Here is a 13,452-nt window from a genome sequence, read left to right on the forward strand (position 1 = left end):
AGAAATTACTAAACTAACATCACTTTGTGTGTGAGAGAGAGATGTTGCAAGGAAAAGGAAAGGGTGGAGGCAATTAAATTATAGATACGTTTATGCAATTTATCAAGAATTCTTAAATCGGACAGAGATTCACCAGCCCAAATATGAGAACAATACTCCATACATGATCTGATAGTAAATTGGTAGAGATAGAAAATAGCTTCTGGTGTGAGAAAGTGTTTAGAAAGATAGAAAGAATCCATGAGAATTGCACGAAGAAAAAGAATTGAAAGACACGAACTGATTCTTAATAAGAGGGTAAGCAATGCAAAAAGATCTATTCATAGAATTTCTGTTTAGTTTCATGTTAACGTTCTGCTTAGTTTTATGTTTAGGTTCTGCTTATTTTTATGTGTAGTTTCTATTACGTTTTATGTGTATGTTCTATTTAGTCTTTATACCTAGGTTTCGTTTAGTTTTATGCTTGGTTCCCGTTTAGTTTAATGTTTATGTTCCATTTAATTTTACGTATAGGTTCTGTTTTATTTTATGGTTAGGCTCTGCTTAGTTTCATGTTTAGGTTCTGTTAAGTTTTTATGTTTAGGCTCTGTTTTTTATGCTAAGATCCATTTAGTTTCATGTTTAGGTTCTGTTTAGTTTTATGTTTAGATTCTGTTTTTTATGCTAAGATCCGTTTAGTTTCATATTTAGGTTCTGTTTAGTTTTATGTTAAGGCTCTGTTTTTTATGCTAAGATCCGTTTAGTTTCATATTTAGGTTCTGTTTAGTTTTATGTTAAGGCTCTGTTTTTTATGCTAAGATCCGTTTAGTTTCATATTTAGGTTCTGTTTAGTTTTATGTTTAGATTCTGTTTTTTATGCTAAGGTCCGTTTAGTTTCATATTTAGGTTCAGTTTAGTTTTATGTTTAGATTCTGTTTTTTATGCTAAGGTCCGTTTAGTTTCATATTTAGGTTCTGTTTAGTTTTATGTTTAGATTCTGTTTTTTATGCTAAGATCCGTTTAGTTTCATATTTAGGTTCAGTTTAGTTTTATGTTTAGATTCTGTTTTTTTTATGCTAAGGTCCGTTTAGTTTCATATTTAGATTCTGTTTAGTTTTATGTTTAGATTCTGTTTTTTATGCTAAGATCCGTTTAGTTTCATATTTAGGTTCTGTTTAGTTTTATGTAAAGGTTCTGTTTTTTAAGCTAAGGTCCGTTTAGTTTTATGTTTAGATTTATGTTTAGGTCCTGTTTAGTTTTATATTTAGATCCTGTTTAGTTTTACGTTTAGACTCGGTTTAGTTTTATGTTTAAGTTTTGTATAGTTTAATGCTTAGGTTCCATTTAGCTTTACGTTTAGGTTTCGTTTAGTTTTATGTTTAGTTCCCGTTTAGTTTTATGCTTAGTTCCCGTTTAGTTTTATGTTTAGGTTCTGTTCGATTTATGTATACGTATGAAGAAGAAACATGTTTGACAGTGTTTGCAGCTGGAAGTTTTTCCTGTGAGTGTTCTACAGTGGTAAAGATTGTGGCAAAGATTGGAGTGTTTAGTGCAGTGTTTGTATAATAGAACTCCATTCCATTATTGTAGTTCTTTGCTTCCTCTGATTGGTCGTTGGTTTGTGCTAGTCATATTTATTTACTTGAGTTTGTTCTGTTGTATTGCGTTACTCAAAATAAAGGCCAAAATTCGCAAGATGCTAATCGGATTCTCTATGTTGGTTACCAAATAAATCGCTCTCCGTCATGGTACTCATATCGTTCTACTGTTAAAATTGTTTAGTGTCTTGTTTTTTTTTTCATCGCTTTGTTGGTGTGTGTAGTAACACTAGGAGCGAGCTTATTTTTACCCATAATCCTGTCATACGACAATATAGGGAAATAACAGTATACTATCAGACATATTGTACGTGTTAGATATTTACAAGAAAGACTGCTGATTAGTATTTCAATGGTGTAGGACTGGGGAAAACGGACATACTTCTAAAGATAACGTGGTTATTGATGGTGCTCAATAAAAAGAACTAGATTTATTTTTTATTTAATTTTTGGTAAACAAATTGTATTGCTACGACAGTGTCAAAGCTACTGTTTCAATCAACTGATGACCTTCATCAGGTAACCTAAACTTCCGATTTCAAAGATAAATGCTCTTAAAATGAAAGTAAAAAGAACGGCAAGTTTTAACATTTTAATTAAAGGCTCGAGTCACGTGATTTACACCTCAAATGAAAGAAAAGGGGGAAGAGTAATAGAGCTGAATATATTTTGGATAATGGATAAGAGAAAGGTTGCAATATCTAAGCAGATAAGTTGGTAAGTACCGAAATAAATAAATTGACAGAATAGTATATATATATATATATATATATATATATATATATATATATATATATATATGTCGGATTTATATTATATTTCTTTTCGTCTGTCTCTTTAGCTGTCTGACTCTTCCACCAGTTTCCTTGACAACTACTGAGCCGATCTGGGCGAAATTTGTTATAGACCTTTGCTATGGTAGGGTGTAAAGAAATAAGTATTATTCTATCCATCGGATGCATTGTTATATATTAATAGGGATTAGTATTTAATAGTATTTAATGCTAACATGAGCACAAATTTAACCCAAACTAAGTCAAAGCTCTAACATACATACATACATACGCACACACACACATACAGACACACACACATACACACTCACACATACAGACACACATACATACACACACACAAACACACACATACACTCACACATATTCTTTTGATTATTGTTGTATTTTGATCGAGCATAAAGAATACATGTATAAATTCATCAGCTTCACTTTTCAAATGCGTACCGCTGTATATTTTTAATAACAACGGACTAATCATTGAGCTGGTATGACAATAACTCTCTTCATTTTGACAACCAGGCTTGTGCTAGTGAAGAGAGAGATGTGGATGGGAGTTGGCAGGCGACTTGGTGATCGTCTGTCTCGTCTCGTCCCTTTCTATCCTGTCTCTGTGTCCCTTGCTTGTGTATATTGACCGAATTCTTTTGTTTCTTTGTTCAGCATCTGACGTCAGTTCATTCGTCAAATTCTGAAACGTATTTACATCACAGGCCATTTTACAAAACCCATCACTAACCGAGTCATTATCCAACATTATGAGACAATATATACTCATGATATATATATTCCATAAATTATGTTTCGGACTGTAACAAATATTAAGCTAAATGGAGATGTATTTTCACCTTCATAGAATTGTATACACTGTATATAATGTCACTTCAAGTGAATCAATTCACAATCTATACATTTTTTTATATTTTTTATCTGAAATAAAAAGAACTTTTCTGTTAAAGTGTGATGTCATTATTTGATGCATTATAGTTTTATACTGTCGGATATTTCCCAATTTTTAATAATATTTTCTTTTTTTTTTTTACTTGCTGCTTTGTTTCAGCCGATCCTTGTGCTTTGAAACCCTGCAAAAATGGTGCCGAATGCTTCAACCGAGGCCCAAAGTTTTTCTGCAAATGCAAACCTGGATTTGAAGGAAAAACCTGCATCAAAGGTGAGTCTACCTTGTTTTAGTTCCAACGGCACCTCGAAGCCCATGCATACGATAGCGATTTTGATTAACAGTGGATAATCTGGTAATTCCAAGCAAAATCGATTGTATTCTTCTCATACTAATCTCTCATTATTAATCAAAACTCGACACTTTTGTTTTTACAGAAAAATTGATGATTTATTTGGCCATGTTCGTCGTTGGGATGTGACAATATATATGCATAAACCATTCCGTGTGGACATAATGAAAAAGACAAAATGGCTTATGCTATAACCGGATATCTTAATTATTAAATGTTGTTAAATCGTCTTGGAAATACGAGGGGCGTGCAATAAGTAATGCCCCTGACCCACTTTCAGTTGTTTGGTCTAGCTGAAATTTTGCATGTGCAATGATTTATATCTTTACGGGTTATGTGGCAAATTACAGCTCTGAATTAATTGTGGTTTCTGTTTTACAGGTGTTTGAACTGAGTCAGGTGTTAAATGGAGCATGTTGAATGTCGAGCAGTGATCCAGTTTTTGTATTTGAAAGGAAGCACATCACAGGAGACATGGCCGAAAGTCTGTGGAAACAGCTCCTAGACCTGGTCGCCCCCTTCTGCCATTGATGAGGCATCAGTCCGTCATGTTGCGGCTGCCATTTTGGAAGATCGGCACATTACTATTCGCCAAATAGCCCAAGATGTCAAGATTAGTACAGGGTCTGTGGAAACTATCATTCATGACCATTTGCATATGCATAAGGTGTCTGCCAGATGGATTCCCAGGTTTCTCACACCATTCCAGAAGCGACAACGTGTCGAGTGCTCGAGGATGAATTTGGAGATATGCCAAGAAGATGAGTCAAAGTTTTTCAAAAGACTGATTACACAGGATGAAACCTGGGTCCATTACTATGATCCAGAGACCAAAGCCCAGTCACTGCAGTAGAAGCACTTGGACTCACCAGCTCCAAAGAAGGCAAGGGTGAAGCCCTCCGCTGGCAAGGTCATGCTCACAGTTTTCTGGGACCAGGACGGAGTAGTGATGACAGATTTCTTAGCAAAGGGTACCACAATTACAGGAGCCTATTATGCTTCACTTTTGAGGAAATTAAGGGAAAATCAAGAGGTGGGGCAAGATCAGCAAAGGTACCCTCCTCCTGCATGACAACGCTCTGGTCCACAACTAGCATGTCGCCAGATCAGAAGCACAGGTGTGTGGTTATGAAATCCTTTCCCATCCTCCCTACTCTCCTGACCTTGAACCCTCTGACTTTCACCTCTTCCCAGCCATGAAGTTGTTTTTGAAAGGAAAGCGTTTCCCAGATGATGCAGACTTGATTTTTGAAGTCACGTCGTGGTTGGAGGACCAACCTGGGGTGTTCTACGAAAACGGTCTCCAGAGCTGCATCAAACGATGGGAGAAATGCATAACTCTGGGTAGTTCCTATGTAGAGTTTCGTTGCTCTACTGCTATGGGAAGTGGGTTAGGGGCATTACTCATTGCACGCTCTTCGTACGTCTGCTCATTACAAATATTCACATCAGACTACTCACTATTTCACATTCTCAACCAATCCTGTATAATAACTTCACTTGAACTTTGCTAACCCCTTTGTCTATGATATATCCTGTTTATGATTTATTTTGTTAAATTCTCCCAACAAAAATTTGCCAAGTAAATACGTTCTAGCTGATGTACTCACCAATATAAAACAACTGAACATTTGGTTGCTTCTCTTTTCCACATCAAATCTATCTTTGTTTACGTTTGCTGATTTGTTATTGTTGTTAAACGACTGAGATTTTTGTCTAGATCTCACGAACCTCGTGCCTTAGGATCGCTTAATCTGCAATAAGTCCCCTCGTTGGTCACAACTACTCTTTAAAGTTTAAGATTGCATGTTTTTGTCCCATGACACTGAGAGCAGTCAAAGACGGGGAAGGTTTGGCTCAGAAACAACAAAGGAATGGTACAGAAGCAACGTTCCCACTCTCCCTGCATTGATTTCGGATTTTGTGTTAGAACGTCTCTGCTTCCAACACGTAGAGGAAGAGACGACCAGAGGATGACAAATCCTAGTGCCGATTCCTCCTGGATTTTAATCAGAGCCCTATTAACCAGGTAGCTTTGAAACTACCAGGTTACCTTTGCCCTTCTTTTGTGTGGAAGAGTTAGAATTTGTGGGTGTACGCGTGCTGATTAAACAGATGACAAGCGCTTTATTTAAAATAAATGCCGTTTTTATTTTAATTTTTAAATATAAATACATAATTCATGGAAAAGTGGATGAGAAAGAGAGAGAGAGAGTGAGAAAGAGAGAGAAAGAAAAAGAAAGAAAGAGAGACGCATACAAAGAATCCAACCTTATCTCTAGAGACAGACAACTGTCATCAAGCACTTGTTAAATACAAGTATTATCAAATTTTAAGGCAATTTCAAGCAGGTAAACAATAAATTATGCATGTAAGGCATGTTACCATTTGATATGTCTATTATATTTTTTTTTGCATAAGAAGAAATCCTTGTTGATTGAGGCAATGTTTACTGTGTTTAGATAACTGGCTTTTCCAAAACCAATATTTCTACTATTATATAAATAAACTTTGTCTCTGTGTATGTCTATGTGTGTGAGTTTGTTTTCTATGGACTTCTAAACGGTTGGGCTAATTTTTTTTAAATTTCACACTAATGTTCTTTATGCACCCGGCAGTGTTCTCAGATAGGTTTTATATGGGAATGTTTTCGAAAAATATCGCTAATCGCTAGTCGAAAAAAATCTGATGAAAGAAGGAACAGCAATTTTAACTAAAGTTAACACCTTATACAGCCTAACATCACAAGTGCATTAGATAAGCTTTATTATCGCACAAGCAGAAAGACCCGCCATATAAAATCAACAGTGGGGTCTTTGATATGACAGGGGCGCATTCGAAATGAACGTTTCCGTCTAGAACATAATTTAACCATGATACTTGACTTTTTCATTTTAAACTTTAATTCAAGCCATTATCATCGCACAAGTAGAAAGGCCCGGCATATAAAATCAATAATAGGTTCTTTGATATGACAGAGGCGTGTTCAAAGTGAATGTTTCTGTTTAGAGCACAATTGAACCAGGATACTTGATATTTGAATTTTAAAATTTAACTCAAGCCATTATATAAAACGTAATTTTATAAAATCAACAGTAGGTTCTGTACAGTGCAATGTACACTGCAATGTATTGTGGGCTAAGTAACTGCGGGGAGGATGGAAACATGGGCGGTTTTAACGATTGAGATGTCAATAAAGTGTGAAACATTCGTGGATCCTCATTCATTCCCGGGCAACGTCGAGCCTCTCTGCTAGTTTAATTGGGAGGATAACTGAGTATACGACAAATGTATGTTTATATCAGACTGCATTTTCGTGGAAACTCCTGCACGAAATGCTGTTATTAATTAAAACGCTACGTGTGATTTCTTTGTGAATTTGTACCAAAACTTGTAAGATTAATGAAATAACTTTATTGTGTACGTAAAAAAATGAACCTAAATCAAACTTATACATTGTCTTTCAAATATTTATTTGATTCCTTAATCAAATCAACACCACACACGCACGTACAGATACATATACACACGCACACACACATGCACACGTACACACACATACACATACGCACACACATATATACACGCACAGACACATATACACACGTACACGCACATACTCATACGCACATACATGCACACGCACATACACACACATGCACAATCATAGACACGCATACGCATATGAACACACATACACACACATACGCACATAGACACACACAAACAAATACACACGCGCATGCACATACACATACGCGCTTTATTGACAATGTTGCAATGTTTTTGAGAGGTTGATAAAAGTAAAAATAAAAAAAAATGTTTAAATGTTTTCTCCTGGACGTATATTTGCTTTTAAGCACATTTTCTAGTTTTACAATTCATATCGAAACTGAACTTACGTAACAGTTTTAAGCATGACTGTTTGGAATTACTGCCTTTTATGTGTAATCATGTTTCCTCTTTTTCCAGTCAATCCATGTGGACTTAAACCTTGTAAGAATGGTGCCAGGTGTTTCAACGAGAAAGATTCTTTCCGATGCGAATGCACAGCTGGTTTTATGGGAAAAACCTGTGTTGAACGTAAGTGGAGACAGTTTCGGTGTTCTCAGATAAACGCTGAATGAAAATGAGATTCTATTCAAATTATCCATTATGGCGGAAAGTTTCATCTTCCAAACCAATGTCAAGAGATTCTAATCGAGAATCGTCCTCAGAAATATTCGGACTTGATTCTAACATTCTATTAACTCTTATTCGCGAGTAGCATCTGGCCTTGATAAGTAGTTACTCACCTATTGGTGAGAAAAAAAAACTTCTTTGGTATATTCCTTCAATGCTTCTCGTTCTGTTGCTGCTGTTTGTTTGTTGGGAATCATTCATGATGATGCTTTTTTTGTTGGCATTCGTATCCTAGATATCTTTCTATTAGGAATTCGTTCTGGAAAAATATCAGTTACTCACAGATGGGATCACATGAAGGTTGCCAACGTTCCCAACTGAAAGTGTTTCTATGGAACGAACTGGGTTGTCAGTACATCGTTAACCACTGAGCCACCATCATCTCCCTGTTGTTGTTGTTGTTGTTGTTGTTGTTGTTGTTGTTGTTCTTGTTCTTATTATTCTTGGCCATCATTCATTCATTCTAACCACTTCGCTACTCTCACGTCTTTGTAATTTCTAAGTGAGTTGAACTTATGCATAGAGCACGAAGATGACCCCCAGGATAGTCTGGTCTGCATTAAGACCATTTGGTGGTCAAAGCTATTCGTTATCTTGCAATACTACCACAATTCTACGAGCAGTAAGGCTTAGTAACTGCATACGAAGTCAGGGAAGGTTTGGCAAAGAACAAACAAAGAAATCGTGCAAAAGCACTCGATTAATTTCCGATTTTATTTTTAATACGTCATACTTGCTTGATATATTCAGAGCCAAAAACAACGAATGACGGATCTTAACGCAAACTCCTGTATTTTAATCAAAGTCTGGTTAGCCAGATTGTTAGCCTATTTTTTTTTAATGGAAATTACTCCAAATGAGCCACGAATCCACTTAATGTAAGGAGCTCAAAACAATATACTATTTCAAGGTAAAATAAACTATCCAATGATAATTGTTAAATCGATAGACCTGACCCAGAAAACAGCAATTCTTTCCCTTTGTCAAAAATGTCAATCACAGAATGTGAACACTAAATAACAAAATAAGGGAAGTAAGAGTTGGTGAAAGTAAAGCCAAGGTTCAGTTTCTACTCTTTTGTTTGCTGTGGATGACTCTGCTAGGAACTGGCGTTCACTACAACATTGTTCTGACGCTGAAAAAACGTTGTGGCAGTTACTGTTGCTTTTGTTGCTCAATAAGTTGGTCCATTTGTTCCAGCGAACATAAAGGTGCTGTCACCTTTTATCACTAAGTGGTGGTTATGCATATGACAATGCGACGTTATTATCCGCATTGTAATAGATGACTGAAACACCATGCGTGTTGTAGATTGCTCACAGAAGCATTAGCAATAACAACCAAAAGCTGATGGATTCGACTGCAGACGTCTTTGGATTTTATGAGAGCCTCTTAAAAAACTTAGTGTTACATCAATCTATCTTGGATAGCCCTTGAATATGCGTAGACATTTTGTTTAGGAGCTGTTCAGAGTATCTTTTTCTGCCTTGACAGAATTCAAAACTGGCTTTGAAACCTAGTAGGTGATGTCAGTTTCTGCTCCTTGCAAATTCTTTGTAACAGAAGAGAAATTCTGTGCTCTATCATTTTCATGGCAAGTGCTCGACTGAGCTTTAAACTGTGGTCCCCCTACAAAACATTCACAAGGACACTTGTCTAGCAACAAACGCTGTACAAAATTTTCCTCCACTTTTTATCTGTGCTTAAATCTAAACGAAAATTCAATGAGCAACGCTTTTTCTCCTAGAACCTCCTGCTCATAGAACTCTGTAACGGGAGCTTGCGTTCCAGCTGACTACAACATAGTAATCTTCAAGTCTAATGTAAAAAAGTTCTTGAGCCGTCATGTGCTCTTCAGATTGTATGATCTATTCCCTGCTTCATTGATTCCAGCTAGCTTTACTCAATGGTCTAATAGTCTCCATTAATTTTGCTGTTTTGATACCTACTTGTAATACAGCTTCCTCAAGAACTGCAAGCTTGTTGAACTAACTTTCTGCTGACTGTTTTTCTCCTACTTAGAGCATTGGTCATTTCATGACTATAGTCAATATGTATCTCCTGTTTTTACAATAATGATTTTTGTTCTTGTTAGGTCCTCACACGAAGTGGCTCCATGCCTTGTCAGTAGTGATTAACATATATATATATATATATATATATATATATATATATATATATATATATAGTAAGTTATAATATATATATAGCAATTAAGCTACACAGTAATTGACATATATATTTGCTACCTAGATCTGCCTACGTATTGAGCACTGTTGTCTTAAAGTTTACGCATAAATTTATACTTTCGGGTATTAATTTATGTGATTAAATGAAGTAGTCATATATATATATATATATATATATATATATATATATATATATATATATATATATATATATATATAGTGAAACCAAAAGTGATACAATGTTTACCTGATTAAGCCATGTTCAACTTCGATCTAATATAAATACCAAGTATTTATATATAGATATTTAAATCCCAACCAAATAAAAAAGCTCAATACGTAAATAATAGAGTCGAGCTTAATATAAGAAAAAAAAATATTAAAACTGCAAGTTGAAATTTACAATTAAATTTATTGTTCAACTGAATGCTCCAAAAAACAGAAAGATTTATTTTCACCTTGGGATCAACTTTAACAAGTCTCCATGCAAGCTTCAATTTTATGCCCGGTTCTTTTTTATTATTTTTTACATCTATATTTTTTCATTCGTTGCTTTTTTTTAAAGCATATGTACATTTTTGCAATTTATGACTATAATAAATTGCAGTTTCATTCAAGGTCGTAACCAGCATTGCTACAAATATAATTTGCTGATTTCTTTCTGTCCTCTGATGAGAAGAATAGCAATAATAGCAGTCTTTGAAACTCTTTCTGTTTTTTTTACACAGTGGTCACCACTTATCAAGGCCCGGAAGCCACTCAGGGATAAGGGTTATTGCAAGTACATTACGTTAGTGTGGAGATTTGATGAAGTGTTTACTTTAGGGGGCGGTTCATTAGGAATTTGTTAACGTTGGACTTGAACACATCCAAGTTGTAGTCAGGTGGGAAGCAGGCAGACGGAACAGTTCCACAAGCGTGCAGTTCTAAGAAAGAAGCTTTGTTCATGGAATCCACGTTTTTATGTGGAATAAGGACTTTAAATTGTTTTCTGGAGTATTCAGTTGAACAATAAATTTGATTGTAAATTACAACTTGCAATTTTAATTTCTTTACTCTCTCTCTCTCTCTCTCTCTCTCTCTCTATATATATATATATATATATATATATATATATACTAGCAAAGATACCCGTGCTTCGCACAGAGCTTTGTTGCGCACTCGGGTACCAAAATCTGTGGGCACCTTTCCAGTAAGTTGATGTTGTAAGAGCAACGATTGCATAAGGTGATTAACATTTTAACTACCTCTTGTAGTGACTGAAATTCAATCAGGAACTTCACAAAACATTTTCATCAAAAAGGAAGGTTACTTGATGTTACATAGTAAATTTTTCATTGAAGTCATTTTCAACTCTTGCTTAAATTTTATCTTGCACATTCAATACTAAAAACTTACCACAATCAGATCATGTCAGTTTTTCCTCATATCCATTTCTCGAACTTTTCACTAAAGAGCCTCAGGGTAAACTACATTTCTGCTGCTTTGATTTGGAGCCAGAATGTAGAGTTTTTCTGAACTTCCTGTCCGGCTGATGGAGACGTAGAACATACCGTGACTGAAGCAGTCTGATGTCAAGTCTACGCCAATGGTGTTAAATGCCTGACCTTGACTTTTGTTTATGCTCATTGCAAAACACACCTTCACAGGAAATTGGAGTCTCCGGAATTTAAATGGAAGTACTGAGTCCGATGGAACTAAGGGGATCCTTGGCAGTAGAACGGTTTCGCCTTTGTAGGGACCACAGGAAATGGTGGTCTCAAGTACATTGGTGTGCAATCTGGTGATAACACATCTGGTTCCGTTTGTTGTTTTTGGCGGTTCCAAGGATCGAAGAATCATGATTGGCGATCCAATTTTGAGATTTAAAATGTGTGGAGGCATTCCAGATATCTCCAAAGAGTTTAAAAACTCCACAGGGTAGTGAACAGCTTCATATTCATTAGTAGCCGAATCAACTGACTTGTATTGCTTTGTGTCTCCTGGAAATTCATCCATTATTGAATTGTTCAAATGATTCACATTGCTGTTTAATGGCGAAATAATAGCCCTCTCAGCAAGCCAATCCGGTGATTTTCCATTGTTTTGCAGGTCTGGGTACACTTTGTCTTTCAGTTGCTTCTGATTACCGACACATTTACCAAGCGCAGTTGGAATCTTAATTGTGTCAGGTGAAGAAGTGATAGGAAACTGACCATTACCGATTTGGAGAAGCAATTTTGAGAAGTCTGCTGCAGCTGTGTTATCAGAGATATAGGCTCTCATATTAGTAGTCAGTCTCTTCACTATAACGTGCCTCCAGAGATAGGATTGTTTCAAACTTGCATTGACAATGTTAGCCCTTGTGCCATTTTTAACCACTGGGAGGATTTGACGGAAATCACCGCAAAATAAGGTTGGAATGCCACCCATGGGATTCTTGTTTCCTGTGATGTCTTGCAGTGTTCGGTCAATTGCTTCATAAGCACTCTTGTGCGTCATTGGGGCTTCGTCTACAATGATTGCAGAGGTGTCTCTAATTACATTTGCCAAGGCTGAGTTACCAGTAATTTTGCAAACTGGCTGATCCATTCGATGAGTATCCAAGGGTACTTTAAAAGTGCTGTGAAGAGTGCGGCCACCTTGTAGTAGAGTAGCAGCAATGCCACTGAATGCTGTTGCAAGCACAATCTTTCTCATGGATCTAATCTTTGCAAGGATCAAATTGATTACAAAAGTCTTGCCCGTACCACCTGGAGCATCAAGAAACATCATGTTTTTGTTCATTTCACCTTGTGCTTCCAACATTGCCATGAATGAATTGTAAACTTCTCTTTGAGAATCGGTCAGTTTTTCTTGCATATTTTCTGCTTGTAGGGAAGTTCTTCAAGATTATAAGTAACTTCACGTTGATACTCTCTTGCGAGTCTTTCATCTCTCCCTTGCATTGGTGCAGGTAATCCATAGCTTGCCAATGGTTGACCGCACATAAGGAGAACTTTTTCTTCAATTAGACAAAGAGTTTTATTGTAGATGTCCTCATTAAAATCTGCTTCTGGATTGTTAACTTCTTGCCTGTATCTGTGAAGAATGTCTTCAGATATTACATCACGAAAAGCCATCCAGATCTCAAGAGGATTTCTTGGCTCACAGGCTGTTAAAATTATCACAAATAGGCTTCGCAAATTTGAAGGTGATTGAGTGGCACTTGCCTCTCCTACTGCTTGATGCAAGTGATGGTCATTTTCTAGAAGGCCTCGAGCAAGGCACGCTGCTCTGTATGTTTCAAACACCTGACCATTGTATGCTCGCAAATTTTGAAATGAAGTTGGACCAGCAACCTCATTGAGCAACAGGCGTAAGAAATAACACTCCCCTGCTTTTGGACTAATCGTGTAGATTCTCCCAATGCATGGTGCCTTCCATACATCATCATTTTCAGTACCTTCAACTTGTACCCCACGCATTCTTCTCATCCATT

At 36.3% G+C, this 13,452-nt stretch overlaps 1 protein-coding gene across 8 annotated transcripts in view; it reads left to right on the forward strand.

Annotated features, from left to right (window-relative positions):
- LOC145303489 (uncharacterized) overlaps positions 1 to 13,452 on the forward strand; it is a 731,279-nt gene that overhangs the window by 131,670 nt on the left and 586,157 nt on the right. For all 8 annotated transcript variants that reach the window (XM_080144908.1, XM_080144909.1, XM_080144911.1 and 5 more), the window contains exons 24-25: positions 3,432 to 3,542; positions 7,594 to 7,704. In XM_080144908.1, coding sequence (XP_080001034.1) covers positions 3,432 to 3,542; positions 7,594 to 7,704 — 222 coding nt within the window. The remainder of the gene's footprint in view (positions 1 to 3,431; positions 3,543 to 7,593; positions 7,705 to 13,452) is intronic.

Source organism: Euprymna scolopes, chromosome 19 (assembly GCF_053919585.1).
Source record: "Euprymna scolopes isolate OS-2025 chromosome 19, ASM5391958v1, whole genome shotgun sequence".
In the NCBI taxonomy this organism is placed as follows: domain Eukaryota; kingdom Metazoa; phylum Mollusca; class Cephalopoda; order Sepiida; family Sepiolidae; genus Euprymna; species Euprymna scolopes.